The sequence below is a fragment of the Vipera ursinii genome (genome assembly GCF_947247035.1).
Source record: "Vipera ursinii genome assembly, chromosome: 1".
Lineage (NCBI taxonomy): Eukaryota > Metazoa > Chordata > Lepidosauria > Squamata > Viperidae > Vipera > Vipera ursinii.
Genome location: NC_139512.1, coordinates 123470848 through 123486507, shown reverse-complemented (window position 1 = coordinate 123486507; position 15660 = coordinate 123470848). Strand labels below are relative to the sequence as shown.

The 15660-nt window shown below is 40.6% G+C and overlaps 1 protein-coding gene and 1 long non-coding RNA gene across 2 annotated transcripts in view; one reads left to right on the top strand and one right to left on the bottom strand.

Moving 5' to 3' along the window:
- MARCHF4 (membrane associated ring-CH-type finger 4) overlaps positions 1-823 on the bottom strand; it is a gene marked incomplete at both ends in the record, with an annotated part of 150280 nt that extends 149457 nt beyond the window's left edge. Inside the window, one exon of the mRNA XM_083349877.1 lies at positions 311-823. Coding sequence (XP_083206003.1) covers positions 311-823 — 513 coding nt within the window. The remainder of the gene's footprint in view (positions 1-310) is intronic.
- LOC310632618 overlaps positions 1-15660 on the top strand; it is a 378391-nt gene that overhangs the window by 63237 nt on the left and 299494 nt on the right. The gene's annotated exons all lie outside the window — the stretch shown is intronic.

The window sequence follows — 15660 nt, the reverse complement described above, 5'->3', positions numbered from 1 at the left end:
TCCTGTTGCTATGCCATGGGCCTGTTCTTTCTATTAAAAAGTTACAGGGTGGGACATTGTGCTCCTTAGTTCTTTCTCCCCAAACTTTATAGAGTACAGACAAACTTGGCAATCCCCACCAGTTGGTGTCTTAATGTCAAAGCCTTAAGACAGCTTTTGGAAGGAATGAAGCTGGAGGTGTCCCAAGTGAAGTGGGATGGGGGAAGAAAAAGAAGCCAGAAGACTTCAGCTAGAAAGGTGTTCAGGTGCCAGTTCACACCTACTAGACAGTCTTTACCGGGGACCCCACTGGTTTCATACATGCACTCACCTGCTCTGGGCCCTGAAAGCAGATCCTGCAGAGAGGCGTTCTCATTCCACTATCCAAACTGCTCCCCAGCGAATACCCATCCTCCGCCTTCCCTTTGCAGAAGTCGTCGGAGGAGGCGCTGCTCATCACAATCGCGGGAAGCTCTCCCTCTCCCCCAGGGCTTTCCCACTCTTCTTCTGGAGGGCTCGTGATGCCCCTTCCTCCTCCTCCTCCACCACCACCCCCGTCAGTCGGCGCTCTCCGAGGTGCCCGTAGCCCTCCATATAGCGTAGTCAGCGTGTTGTTATTAGACGCCTGTAAACTCAAGGCTTGGTCTGTTCTGCTCATGGGAGGGAGAGGCAGCGGCGAGGGCGGAGGAGGGGCCGGGGGTCTCCGCAGAAAGAAGACCTTCAAGTCATTGAACAACATGCGGCAGCGGCACTTGAGGAGACCCTGATGGTGCAACATCTGTCTGGGGATCAACAGTCCAGAGCAACAGTACCATAAAACGATCACGCGAGTTGATATTAACATGTGCCTTCTCTTTCAGACAGGCGCGGGCAAGAAAAATGCAGACCGGCAGAGGGCGCACAAGAACTAGAGGGTTGAATTGGTTCACTTCCGCTTCCTTTGCCTTGGCTCCGACCCTACCCTCACTGAGACAGACTAGTTTACTAACAAAACTGGAAAATGGGCAGGAGAATTTTTTTTATATATATATTTCACAGCATGCGGGCAAAGATAATGACTTTTCCCCCCTCTTTCCCCCCCCAACTCTCTCCTTTTTAAAAAGCAAAGTATTAAATTTCAGTCTCCTTCCCACCCACCTTTTTAAAAATAAATAATCCCAGATTTTTTTTAACAAAAATAAAATAGGAACAAGCGTTCTACCCTTTACGTGCTGGGTAGGCTAGTTCAAAGAAATATCGAGAAGGGAACTGATAATTCCAGAAGCAGAAAGTGGATGAGGGAGAGAGAATTCAAGTCACTAGAAAGTGTGGAGAGAGGGAAGAAACGGTTCGTTCAAAAGTATTTGACATATCAAACAGTCTCCTTATTACTAGTTTTTAAACTTAGGAACGTTTAAAAATGTGCTTTTGATAGAACAACAGTAGAGACAATAATTATTAAAAGGCAAAAATAGTTTCTGTTGCTATCGCCATCATTAAGAATAGTAATATCAAAATTGGATTTCACTGACCCAAAGGGAAAAAAAGCACATTTTTCATGAAGAGAGAGAGAAACACATGCTTAATTTTAATTCCCCGTAGGATGTTCCATTTACTACTTTATTAAAATATTCTGAATAGAAATAGAAAAAGTCCTGAAAGGGAGTGAATATTAGAGGAGGTTAATTTTGACTCCAAAATTGGCTGGATTTTGCTTTACCTCCCGCGTTCGAGGAACTGTCTGGACCACACGCAACCACTGGGGGGAAAAAAAACCCCAACAAAACCAAACCCGGAGATTGGGGAGAGAACCTAAATCTGAGTTATTCCATAATTGTTTTCCGCCTTGGGCTTGAGGCAAACACACATCCGTCGAGATCTAAGAGACCCTTTTGCATGAAATTGATTCAGCAAAATCTGGACCTTACATCGTCACGTTTCCTTTCCCCTTTCCACAAAACAGGAACGTCATCAAACGCAGTGACAGTCCTTACAGACCATCGTGGCTGACGCGGAAGAAAAGGTGCATTCAGCAGATGCAGGGATCTCCCTTTGATGAAAAAGACGCCGCTACAACTCTCTCCCGTTGCATCTGCCTCGTCCTCTCCTATCCTCCTCTTCCTCCTCCTCCTCCTCCTCCTCTTTCTCCTTCTCCTCCTCCTCCTTCTCTGATGCTTGTTTTCGCTCAATGGCATTGACGCTCAACCATTGCAAGTCTTTAAAATAAAAGGAGGAAACACACAAACCAACAGCCGTAGACCGGATCCTCGCTTTGCTAGGGAGGATTGCCAAAAAGAAGGCGAAGGTTCGCTAGAAAAACGACGCGTCAGACTAAAGCTCGGCGACCAAAAAAAGGGGGGTTATTTCGTTTGCAGCTTCTCTACCTCCCCTCCCCGTCTCGGCAGTTTGGCTTGTCTTGGTCGGCAGCCTTTCTCAACTCTCCATCCGGCTTCCCGTGATGATGTGGCTGTTGCTACCTCCTTGGGATGCAATGGGAAAGGATAGTTTTGCGGTGCGAATGGGGATGTTGAAGAAGGGCGGGAGTGAGGGAGGCTGGGTGGGACGTGGTTCTTTCTCCGCCTCTTCCTCCTCTTCCTCCTCCACTTCTAGTCCAACCCTTAAATAAATAAAGCTAAGACCGAAAAGGCAAGGGGAGGAGGATAAATTTAAGTTGCAACCCGGTCTTGGACTCCCGCCCCACGCCATCTCCACCGCCGGCAATCGCTGTCAATAAGCCGTTTGTGGTGGTGTGCGCGGGGAAGAAACATCTTCTCCGATAGAAAATGGGCCCGGGAAATTAGCGGCAGTAGCGGAAAGAATTGGAGGGAGGGGTGGGCGGAAGAGAAGAAGAGAGAGGGAGAGGGCGCAGCTGACTCGAGCGGCCGCGGTTTCAGCACTCAACGCCTCTGGACAGCTCCCCTCGCCTCTCAGCACCTCGAGCTATGGGGAGCTGACGCAACCAGCCCAGGCGGAGCCAGAAGGAAGTGGGCAGGGCCAGACGGAGGCCACGCCTTCCCGGGTGACCCTGCTCTCGGCGAGTCCCTTGTGTCCAAGCTAAACGTACATTGTTTACCCTTGTTGTTAAGCTGTTAGGCTTTTAAATGGGACATAATCTGATGCAGAATTGACTTGGGAGGCCGGTGTGTGGTGTAGTTGGTTCACATAGTGTGGTGGGATGGAGGGTTTGTTGTCACTGTGTGTGTTGGGGGGAGAGAGCACAGGGGGAGGCTCAGCTAATCTCAATGTACACATGTTGTACTTTGACAATAAAGGTTTATTATTATTATTATTATTATTATTATTATTATTATTATTATTATTATTATTATTATTATTATTATTATTACTTCACATTTCCGTCTGCTTATAGCGTGTTCTTTTAGGCAGAGGCAGAGCTGGCAAGTATTTGCTGATGTGGCAAATATACAGGCAAGTATTTGCCTATAGGTGGATGGAATTTTCTCCGTGGTGGTGCCTTATTACAGCCCTTTAAATCCGGTTTCTGCCTGTTGCTAATATGTGGCAGGACTTACCTTCGGCCTCCGACTTCGGAATGATGTTTCTCAACGTCTGGTCACCCGTGTGTTCGTGGAAGGAGTGCATTTTGCACGTGTGTCTCTTTAGGAAGTTATGAGTTCTGCTAACTGGCTGTAATTAATTTGAGGAGCAGGCGATCAGGCAAAAACTGGACTAATTAGGGAACGCTGACATTCTCCCGCAGTTCTTAGGGATTTGGCATATATGTGAGATGGACTGAAGTAGAAAGGGGTACACCCTATGCAATACCTCCACCGTGAGGTGAGCTCTCTTCCTTAGGCTGCTGCTGGACACAGATTTAGCAATCAAGAATCATAAAGCTCTGCTCAGAAATAGCCCAGCTGACAGAGGAAGAATGTAAGGTGAAGTGGGAGGGAGCTCCCTGTGTCTAAAAATAATGAACTTCTGCACTTTTGGTAGAGCCCAGCCCTATAGTTAAAAGAAGATGGATTTAAAAGGGGGGAGGGGGGAAAGAACGCTTCTAACAATTCTGTGTTACTTATTCTAACATACAGCTAGCAAAACCTGATTCTCCTCCTCCAGTGATGGGATTCAGCCGGTTCGCACCACTTTGGCAGAACTGGTAGCTAACTTTTTGTTGCCTAGGCCCAGAATGGACTTCCGGAAGTGGCATTCACAAAGAGAACCGATTGTTCACATATTTGAATCCCACCACTGTCCTCCTCTCTTTTGAGACATTTCCCCATGCCTTGCTACTATCCTTCTTTCTCTTCTTTCCGTTTCCGATTCCTTTGATTAGGATGCTGATTTGTACTCATATTTAAAGTAAAGGTAAAGGTTCCCCTGCACATGCGTGCTAGTCGTTTCCAACTTTAGGGGCTCATCTCCATTTCAAAGCTGAAGAGCTAGCGCTTGTCCGAGGACGTCTCCGTGGTCATGTGGCTGGCATGACTAGATGCCAAAGGCGCACGGAACGCTGTTACCTTCCCACCGGAGTGGTCCCTAATTTTCTACTTGCATTTTTATGTGCTTTCGAACTGCTAGGTTGGCAGAAGCTAGGACGAGTAACAGGCACTCACTCTGTTACGCGGCACTCAGGATTCGACCCGCCAAACTGCCGACCTTCTGATCGACAAGCTCAGTGTCCTAACCCACTGAGCCACCGCGTCCCTTTGTACTCATATAGCCAACCTCAAATGCTCAGTTTTGTGATCTGTTATTCAACAGAAAGAAACAAGAAATATGATCCTATTCTTCAGCCTCATGCACATCACTTACATCAGGGGTGCCAAACTGCCGGCTCACAGCCCGGTTTCATCATACCAAAGCTGCGCCGACCCCATTGCTGGCAATGCAAAATGAGTCATGCTACATTGCGACACGTCACATGACGTGGCGAGTTTGACACCCGTGACTTACATAAATAATATAAAGGGGTGTAACTTGAATGTTGTGGCATGACCATGACAGACAGAGAATAAAGCATGTCATTGAGATACCTATCTACTGCATCTTATGGCAAATTTGATAGGAATATAGCTCTAATAATCAGAGTAGAAGACTAGATACTAGAAGTGTTCCTGTGATATTTCGGGACCAAACTGATGGCAACATCTCCAGAATTCTTCAGCTCCATTTTAACAGTGACATTTCCAGAGGGCAGAACTACAGCATCTGAAAGGCCCAAGCCATTAAACATGCTATTCTTCCATGCTGGTTTAAACAGTTACAGTATACTTCAGTATGAGATCCAGAAATATTTGTAGAAGTGGAAAAGAAAAAAAGGGCTATGTAGTGCCCCTTAAATTCAGATGAAGCACAGTAACTATAGTAATTTATAGTTGTTTTCCTCCTGGTAAGCTAATGCTCTGTGATAGGAAACAGAATCAAAGAATCTAACAGTCATTGCCCTTAAACTGTCCTGGTTTAAAATGTTAATGGTAGCACCAATTGTCAGCCTGATCACCCAGGCAGAAGAGAAGATATTGTCCTGTTAAGGAGCACAAATTATGATTGGATGAGATAAATGGACATTAATGAGGCCAGGAGGGCTTAGTGCTTCCACTATGACAGAGTATTGATCTTGTATTTATTTTTGTGAGACTGTGTCCCCTATTCTTGATTGGCTAGCAGTGCTTTGTAGTACATTTATCCTTGACCAACTTCAGAAATATTTTTCGAAAAAAGGAAAAGATTGACACTTGTATCATGAAGGCTGCTACAAATTATTCCATGGATATGTTATTATACTTGAAAAAATATACTGCTAGAAATTATGATATTTTCCTTAATTTCTAACAGTGGAATCCCAGTAAGTAATAGTAATTTAGGATTCTGCTAAATCACATGACTTGATTTAATAATTTAGAAGACTTCAAAAAGATCTATTTATATAATATAATAATTTTCATTTAAAGACAGGTAATACTTTGGCCATTAATAAAGGCATTTGTTTTATTATAAAGATGCTATCCTTTTAAACTTTATTTCCTTATCACAGAACCTGATGATACTGATTTTGGTGGTGAGAATATATGAAAAAATAGATGTACGATCTGATCACTGAATATATGAAAAAAATGTGGTAGCAAAATATGTCATGTGGTTGCTTTACAATGCCATTTTTACAATGGGTATGTAAGGATGCAAGTTAATGAAAAATCAATAAAATTCACATTCTGCCCAAACCAAATATATCAAATTATCTCACTGTCTATCCAGAAGAGGCAATAAGTTGAGGATGAAAGGTAGTCATAAATCTTTCATAGATGCTTACCTTCAATATTGTGACTAGAAAAAGAACTAAATGAAAATTCATTTGAAAAAGAGCATGGGGCGGGGAAGAAATATAACAAAAAGCTTTAAAAGAAAGGTTAATGAAAAATGTATCAGTTATTTGGCTAAACAGAATAGTTGTTACCTTCTTTTGAAGGAATATGGCTCTCTTTATATAAGTAAAGCAAGATAAGACCAAATCAGCATTGCTTTTTTAAAAAATTTATTTCTCTCAGCTGCATTTGGATATTATGTGGCCTTGCTCTTGAAGTTTGATTATTTGGGATGCACCAGTTTGAGTATCTCTAGGTTCATATTTTCATCAAGAAATCCTTGTCTGGGTATTGGATAGGAGTGCATTTTTATTTTGGGAATAACAGAGCATTTAAATGCTTTGACTGTTTAATCACTTTGATTGTGTATTTAATTAGTTGTACACTATTGTATTTGGAACTAACCTCCTCAATATGAGAAGCAGCATTCCAAAGTGAATTCAATAACTAATGCATAATGGGTGCTATTAACATGCATATCACAGAGAGCTGAACAAGACAGATAGGATTCAAGTATCACTTAGAATTTGTATTTTCCTTTGTGATTTAAGAAAAAATAAATAAATAGGCTTTGATGAGAAAAACCACAAAAACCATTGACGCTTTTGCACTGATGCCTGGTTAAATAGATTCTAAAAAAACCATCACCAATTGCTTGGCATAGTTAACTAAAATCTACATTTGCTATTAATTTACTGGAAGTGTGTTGTATGTTAAAAGGCTGAAAAATTTGAAATGCTTCATCACTGAGAATGCTAGAAACATTGAAAGTCCAACTCTTATCTTCATTTGACTGTGGTTTTGCCAAAAGCCCTCTGGAAGAACAGTATTTCAAATTTATTTTGGTAAATAACTGGTAAGGTAAAAAAAAACGCAAAAACAATAACCAAATACAACAAAGGCAGATAAAGATAATGCAAAAGCGAAAAATTAAGATTTAAAAATGAAGAAGGGGGAAATGGACTAAGATAAAATAACTTAAAATGGAAGGTAAAACAGAAGTAAAATTAAAATATAGACTAAAAGAAAAAAGAAATACTTTATAGTATAATTCTTTCTAGATTTGGCCATCTTATGTTTTCTTATGGAAATAAACTAAACAATGGGGACAGTGAGTTAATTGATATAGAACATTTCTGTCCCAGGCAATCTAAAACTAATGGGGTTATCGGTGCATGTAACATAGATCTTTGTGCTGGTAAGAATATCAACCTTGCTGTCAGGCAAAATCAAGCTTTTAATAGTGAGTGCCATACCAAGACTAATCAAACAGGTGGTAAGAAAGTAGGGGAACTCAGCCACCACACAGGTTATGTAGAAAGTAAACACAGGATCAGTCAAAGAGGACTCAAATGTCTATACACCAATGCACAGAGTATGAGCAATAAACAGGGTGAATTAGAAATTCAAGTAAATGAAGGCAGATATGATATTGTTGCCATTATGGAAACCTGGTGGGATGAAACCCATAAATAGAACATACAGCTAGGGATTTAAATTATTTAAAAGAAACAGACCAAATAAAAGAAGAGGTGGAATTGCACTATATATAAGAAATAACTACATCTCTACAGAAATAGAGCACAACAATGATGAAAACTGATTGAATGCATTTGGGTCAATATAAAAGGGGAGAAAAATGACATTGCCATAGGCCACCCAACTAAACAGAGAAAACAGATGAAGTTTTTGCTAGTCAGTTAACCAAAGTGTGTAGGAAGCACATCACAATAGTAATGGGAGAGTTTAATTACCCTGACATCAACTGGGAGACAAACTCTGCACCAAGTGGAAGATCAAACAGGTTCCTGACAAACCTAGCAGACAACTTTGTCTCCCAAAAAGTAGAGAAGGGAACTAGGGGATCAGCCATATTGGACTTAATTCTCACTAACAGAGATGAAGTGATAGAAGGTGTTGAACAGGAACCTTGGGGGGGGGGTGATCATGCAATATTGGCATTTAACATTATGCAAGCACAAGCAAAAGAATATAGTCAAACTAGAGCATTGGACTTTAAGAGAGCTTATTTCAATAAACTTAGAGAGAGCTTGGGAAGGATTCCATGGATGAGAATCCTCAAGGGGAAAACAACTCAAGAAGCTTGGGAAATGTTGAAAAGTGAGATTATAAAAGCTCAGTCTAGCACAATACCAATGAAGAAGAAAAATAACAGCTCTCAAAAGAAACCAGCATGGCTGCATAGCATTAAATGCTCTAGAAAGAGTGCAGAGAAGAGCAACAAAAATGTCAGGGAACAGGGGGCTGAAACATATAAAGAATGGCTGCTGGAATTGAGTATGTCTAGTTTAATAAAAAGAAAGACTAGGGGTGATATGATAGCAATGTTCCAATATCTCAGGGGCTGCCACAAAGAAGAGGGAATCAAGCTATTCTCCAAAGTACCTGAGGGCAATGGATGGAAACTAATCAAGGAGAGAAGCAACCTAGAACTAAGAAGAAATTTCCTGACAGAATAATTAATCAGTGGAACAACTTACCTCCAGAAGTTGTGAATGTTCTAACACTGGAAGTTTTAAAGAAGAGATTGGACAACCAATCTCTGAAATGGTATAGGGTTTCCTGCCTAAGCAGGGGGTTGGATAGAAGACCTCCAAGGTCCCTTCCAACTCTGTTATTCTATTCTATTCTATTCTATTCTATTCTATTCTATTCTATTCTATTCTGTTCTGTTCTGTTCTGTTCTGTTCTGTTCTGTTCTGTTCTGTTCTGTTCTGTTCTGTTCTGTTCTATTCTATTCTATTCTATTCTATTCTATTCTATTCTATTCTATTCTATTCTATTCTATTCTAAACTGCAGAGAGAAATATAGCAACTCTGCTGGTGATTGTAGAAATCTGATCTGTGAGTTGAAAACAAACTGCTTTTTCCACATAATACAGTACATTCAGGTTTTGTCAGGAGGTGTGTGTCTGTACAGATGTTGGTGTAAAAAAGGCAGTGGAAGAATACATGCATTAGATTCATTTTGACCAAACAGACAAGATCTCTCATAAATAGGATCGTACTGTACCTCTGTACTAATACTGCTGAGGGTAAAACATTGAAATAACTCTTCACTCTCACCCCCAAGGCTCTACAGTTTGCTAGACAAATGAAGTTGTGTAAGTGGTTTATGGGTATAAATGTTTTCCATTTGGATTTCTAAATCTGAAAGTTGGCTATCGTATTCGAATCTGTCTGATGTACAATGTCAAAGACTCTTCCAATGGATTTTGGCTTTAACTCCCTGTAAACCTACAAGCAGCAGAAAGTAGAAAAACAACAGTTGAGGCTGGTCAGCTAAGACTCTTTTCTTTCCAGTTTGATGAAAAGCCATAATGAAGAATCAACGAGATCAGTGAGCCATTGGGAACACAGGACTTATACTAAGCCAGTAAGTCAAGCACAAATGCAGACTCTCTCTTGCAATGGAATGATGCCGGTTTCCATGTGGATTAAAGCATTTGAAACACAGCACGAGGTGTGGGAGAGTGCTTGTAAAAACCTAAACTGGACCATATTTGAGGGCTTTAAACCACTGTAGGTGCATACCTGTGAAACATACAGCATCTGAGATATATCTTTAGCTTTAAAAATGTGATGGTGGCAGATAAGCCTCTTTTCCCTTTACAAGGAAAAAAAAGCCTTTGACAGAAAGGCTTAGCTTTGGCAGAAATGGCTCTAATTTGTCCCCACCAAGCTGCAGAGGTTTGAAAAATCCCACCAACATTGTTTAAAAGCTGGAACTTCTCCCGTTTTATTATTTCCCATTTGCCACTGATGTTGGTGGAGTCTAAGTCTTTTCAAGAAATATCTTAGGGTGATCGTAAGCTTTTCCTCAGTTCAGATTTCTGCTAAGAAATCTGCCACAGACTTCTGCTGAGGCCCAGTTATCTAAGCCAAAGAGCTGCGGCATCTTTAGCATATAGCAATATTTTCCTGTGCCTGCCACCTAGGTTTAGGAGGTTGGAATTCATTTTGGTTAAGCAGCTGCTACCCAATTCACATAGCTATTAAGCAAAATGGGGGCCAGGCTCAGTGGTGGGATTCAAATATGTGAACAACCAGTTCTCTGTGCGGATGCCGCTTCCGGAAATCCATTCTGGGCCTGGGCAACAAAAAATTAGCTACTGGTTCTGCCAAAGTGGTGCGAACCAGATGAATCCCACCACTGACCAGGCTACAATCCTGTTTCACTCTTTGATGGGCTATTATGTCTGCAGTAAGGTAGCCAGCTCTATCCTATCTAACTGGGGTAACTGTATTTTCAGACAGCATTCAATGTAGAAAAAGTAGCTGCCAATCAATAGATGTGTGGTACAGCTTCCACCAGAATCTATTCCTTAGCACCAAATACTGATTATAATATAGCATCAGATGCTGATTTTAAATCAACAAAAGGAAACCTATGGGGCTGACATTGCCCCTGTGCATTTCTCTGTTAAAAATGTAACATGACACTGATCTACCATTGATCTGGTCTCCCTAAATCCTGCTGGCTCATCAGCTAGGAGTTTTTTCTGATCCAGCCAATCCAATAACAATCCATACCACAAAAAAGATGTTGAGAGGGGATTAACCAACTGATTACAGAAGAAGAAATTTTTACAGCTATTAAGGAACTGAAGGTGGATAAAGCACCAGGCACTGATGGCTTGACTGCGGCCTATTATAAAAACTTACAATTAGAGATGATAAAACCGTTAAAGGAACTGTTCCAGACAATCCAGAGGGGGGGAAAGGTGCCCCCGTCTTGGAGAACAGCTTTTATCTCTTTGATTCCGAAGGAAGACCAGGATGCTACTTTAGTTAAAAATTACAGACCGATATCGCTTTTAAATACAGATTATAAGATATTTGCTAAGGTTTTGGCTAATAGACTGATGAGGGTTCTGCAACAGGTGATTCATGGGGACCAAACGGGGTTTATTAGTGGAAGACAAATGAAAACTAATGTGAGACATATAGTTGATGTGTTAGAGTTTTTGGAAAGGCACAACCAGATCTCTGCTGCGCTAATCTTTTTAGATGCTGAAAAGGCTTTTGATCAATTGAACTGGCAATTTTTGTTGAAAGTTTTAGACAAAATGGATTTTGGGGAAAAATTTTTACAACCGATTAGGGCATTATACCAAAAACAAACTGCCCGAATTATAGTTAACAATAGTTTGACAACAGTATGTAATATTGAGAAGGGCACAAGGCAAGGGTGTCCGCTATCGCCTTTGTTATTTATATTAACATTAGAGATATTATTGGTTAAGATTCGGAATTCGGAAAAAATTAAGGGGATACAAGTTGGAGATCAGGATTACAGATTGAGAGCATTTGCAGATGATCTGGTTGTTACAGTGACCCAGCCAGAGAACTCTGTTGTGGACCTGATGGAGATAATAACACAATATGGGAAGGTTTCTGGATTTAAAGTAAATATACAGAAAACTAAAATTTTGGCTAGAAATATGACAGTTTCGCAGAAGGCTCTCCTAGAAGGATTAACTGGATTTGAGATTGTTAAAAGGGTTAAATATTTGGGGGTGATTTTGTCGCCCTCTAATACAAAGCTATATAAAAATAATTATGAAAAGTTATGGGGGAAAATTCAAAAAGAACTGGAGAGTTGGGAAAAATTGCAATTGTCTTTGTTGGGACGGATTGCAGCAGTGAAAATGAATGTCCTGCCCAAATTTTTATTCTTATTTCAAATGATACCGATTCTTAAGAAAGACTCTAACTTGGAGGAATGGCAGCGTGGTATCAATAAATTTGTGTGGGCAGGGAAAAAGCCACGAGTTAAACTTAAGATTATGCAGGATACTCGTGAGAGAGGTGGCCTTAAAATGCCTAATTTTAAATTATATTATGAAGCTGCTGCACTAGTAGGAATAAGTGATTGGATTAATTTGACACAATCGAGGTTATTAAATCTTGAGGGCCATGATCTGTTGTTTGGCTGGCATGCATATTTGTTGTATGATAAGAAGGTAGATACTGTGTTTAGGATGCATATTTTAAGACAGGCATTGCTGAGAGTTTGGAAGAAGTATAGACATAAGTTAAGCAGCAAGATACCATTGTGGGCAATCCCAAAACACGCAATAGAAAATATACATGCTGGTTTCAAACATGATGAGACTACTTACAAGGAAATTTTAAGTTTGGAAAGGAATATTTGGTGCTTGAAATCATATAGTTTCTTGCGAGAAGAGAAGGTTGTTCAGACTTGGTTTCAATATATTCAGTTACAGGCCAGGTGGAAAGAAGACCAAAAAAATGGATTTGCAACGACTGATGAAAATTTGATAAAGCAAATTAGAAATCAAGGACCAGCACATATTAAACGGATATATCTTGCATTGATAGAGATCGATTCAGAAACAGAGCTTGTTAAGGATTGTATGATAAAATGGGCCCAAAACATTCAGGAAGTTATTACAATGGACACGTGGGAAAAGATCTGGGTGAGGAATGTAAAATTCACTCAAGCTCAAAGTCTAAGAGAGAACTTTTACAAAATGTTTTATAGATGGCATCTAGATCCTAAAAAGCTTGCAAGTATGTATCCGAATTATCAGCCTAAATGTTGGAGGTGTGGTGATGAAGAGGCAACATATTTTCACATATGGTGGACATGTAAAAAGGTCAAGGCTTTTTGGATAAAAGTCTGGTGGAATATGCAGAAGATTTTTAAACGGAGGATAAAGTTTTGTCCGCAATTTTTTTTGTTGGGAATAATTGTTGACGCTACAGTTGTGGACTCTAAGTTGATGTTGAATTTAGTTACGGCAGCAAGACTTTTGATAGGTCAATATTGGAAGAAAGAGGAACTGCCGACTATACAAGAGTGGATTTTAAAGGTTTCCGACTTGGCAGAGATGGCGAAGATTTCGGCCTATTTGAAAGATTACTCGCAAGAACATTATATTATGGAATGGAGAAAATGGATTGAGTTTATCCAGAATAAGTATAGGGTCAAGAAGTTTTATCTAGCATTTGAATAAGTCTTCTTTCGTTTTCTTTTTTCTTTTTTTATTTTGTCTTCTATATATATTTAATAATGCTAAGTTTTGTTTGATCCTATATAAGTTAGAGAGTGATGGATTTTAGAATTTATAGTTGTTAGTATATGGTTGTTTATGATTGCTTTTTTATATATATATACCTTGTATTTAGCTCTGGGAAGTCCGGGGGGGGAGGGGGGTTGGGGGGAGGTGGGGGGGAGGAGGGAGGGGGGGAGGGGGGGGAAGGGGGGAGGTAGGGAGGGGAGGAGGGAGGGGGAAGGGGGTTTTTTAAAGGAAAACTGTATTTTTAAAACTTTTCAATAAAAAAAAAAGATGTTGAGAGTCTGGAAAAAATTCAGAGAAGAGCAACTAAGATGATCAAAAGCCTGAAGACTAAAATATACGAAGAATGGCTGCAGGACTTGGGTTTGGCTAGTCTAAAGAAATAGGGGTGACATGATAGCAGTATTCTGGTATTTGAGGGGCTGCCACCAAGAAGAGTGGGCCACGTTATTCACCAAAGCACCAGAGGGCAGGACAAGTAACAATAGTTGGAAACTGATCAAAGAGAGAAGCAACCTGGAATTAAGGAGAAACTTCCTGACAGTGAGGACAATTAACCAGTGGAACTGCTTGCCTTCAGAAATCGTGGGTGTGCCATCACTGGAGATTTTTAAGAAGAGACTAGACATCTGAGATGGTATAGGTTCTCCTGCTTGAGTGGGGGGCTGGACTAGAAGACCTCCAAGGTCCCTTCCAGCTCTATTCTATTCCGTTATATTTACAGTGGTGAGGATGGCAGAAAAGATTATTGGCAGTTCATTCCCCTCTTTCCAGAACATAGCATATAAGTGTTGCTTGAGCAGGGTTCACAGAACTGTCTGAGACACTACACATCCTCTTCGCAACCTGTCCTTGTTACCTTCTGGGAGGAGGCTTAGTGGTATGCGAAGGAGAACATCCAGATTCAGCTCCAGTTTTGTTCCATACAGTATTGGAACTCTCAAGCTTCCTCTTTCTGCTATATGTTCAAGATGAACAGTGATTAATATTTATATGTATTTATATGTAAGGGTGTAGGTATATACATATGTTGTATATAACATGTTTATATGTGTTATGTATGTGTACACTTTTGAGAGCAGGCAACAGGGGATGACAATAAAGGTTCTTATCTTATATTCATTTGATCTGCCTAAGTTTCCTGATTTCTCACTCTTGACAAATAGCATATTGCTTATTAGGCATGCTTAATAAGCTAACTGGATAATAATGTCAAAGACTTGTTCTATTGCCATTCTTAGTTCTAGATCAGATCCAGCCATCTGGCATTTGGAGCGTATTGTTTATATGTGTGAAAAGGGAACATAAGAGCGGCCCATTGATTAACATTTCCCTTTAATAACTGGTAGTATTAGGTCACAACGTGGGGCTTTCCAACTTTTTGGTTGATTAATTAGTTTAAGAATTTGTGTGTGAGAGATTGGGGCAGAGGGGAGGTACAGGGAAAAATGCCTACAGTGTATCATGTGCTGATTGGCAAACAGAAAGAGAGAGCTATACATTGTACTATATAATTCTTCCCATCTAGCAGCGGGAGTCCTAATCTCCAAACCTCCTCATGCAATAAGCAAGCAATTAGCTTCCAAAATAGGAAGGCATTCTTATCTTCCACAGCCTGAAAACTCACTCTTAATTTGCTTGAGCAAAAGTTTTAGGGGTTTTTTCCCTTTTAATTAAAATTTTATAAAGCTTCTTCTGGACAATTAACTGATGTCTGGCACGGAAACAATTGCTCAATCTATAAGCTTTAAAAGCTATCATTAATCCTGACCTATATATCCTGATCAAACTAGGGGTTTGGGGAATATAAGCAGGTCTTCTCCTAGCACACGGGTGTCAAACGTGTGACGTCACGTGACATGTTGTGACATATCATGACCTTTTTACCATTGACGGCAATGGGGTGGGTGCGATTTTGGTGTGACGCATCCGGCTCGTGGGCCGGCAGTTTGACACCCCTGTCCCCCTGTCCTAGCATGTTGGTAGGACATTTATAATGGCTGGATAGAGCTTATGAGGTCTTTATACATGGCTACGGCTACTATTAGATTTGAGGTTGATCACCAGCGATCCTGAAAGCAGGGAGAGCTCAACTTAAGTTAGTGATTATTGTATGACCTGTGCCCACTTAGTGGTCCATTGAACTTAGTGGCTAATGCTCCTCATTACTCTTAACATTAACAGGGCAAAGTGAGCGGGGGGCTCAAGCTCAGGAGAAGCAGAAAGGAAGGGTCACCATGTGGCCAAAGTCCAACTTTAAATGTGTATTTTATTAAAACAGAGGTCAGCCTGAAATCAATTGTATTCAA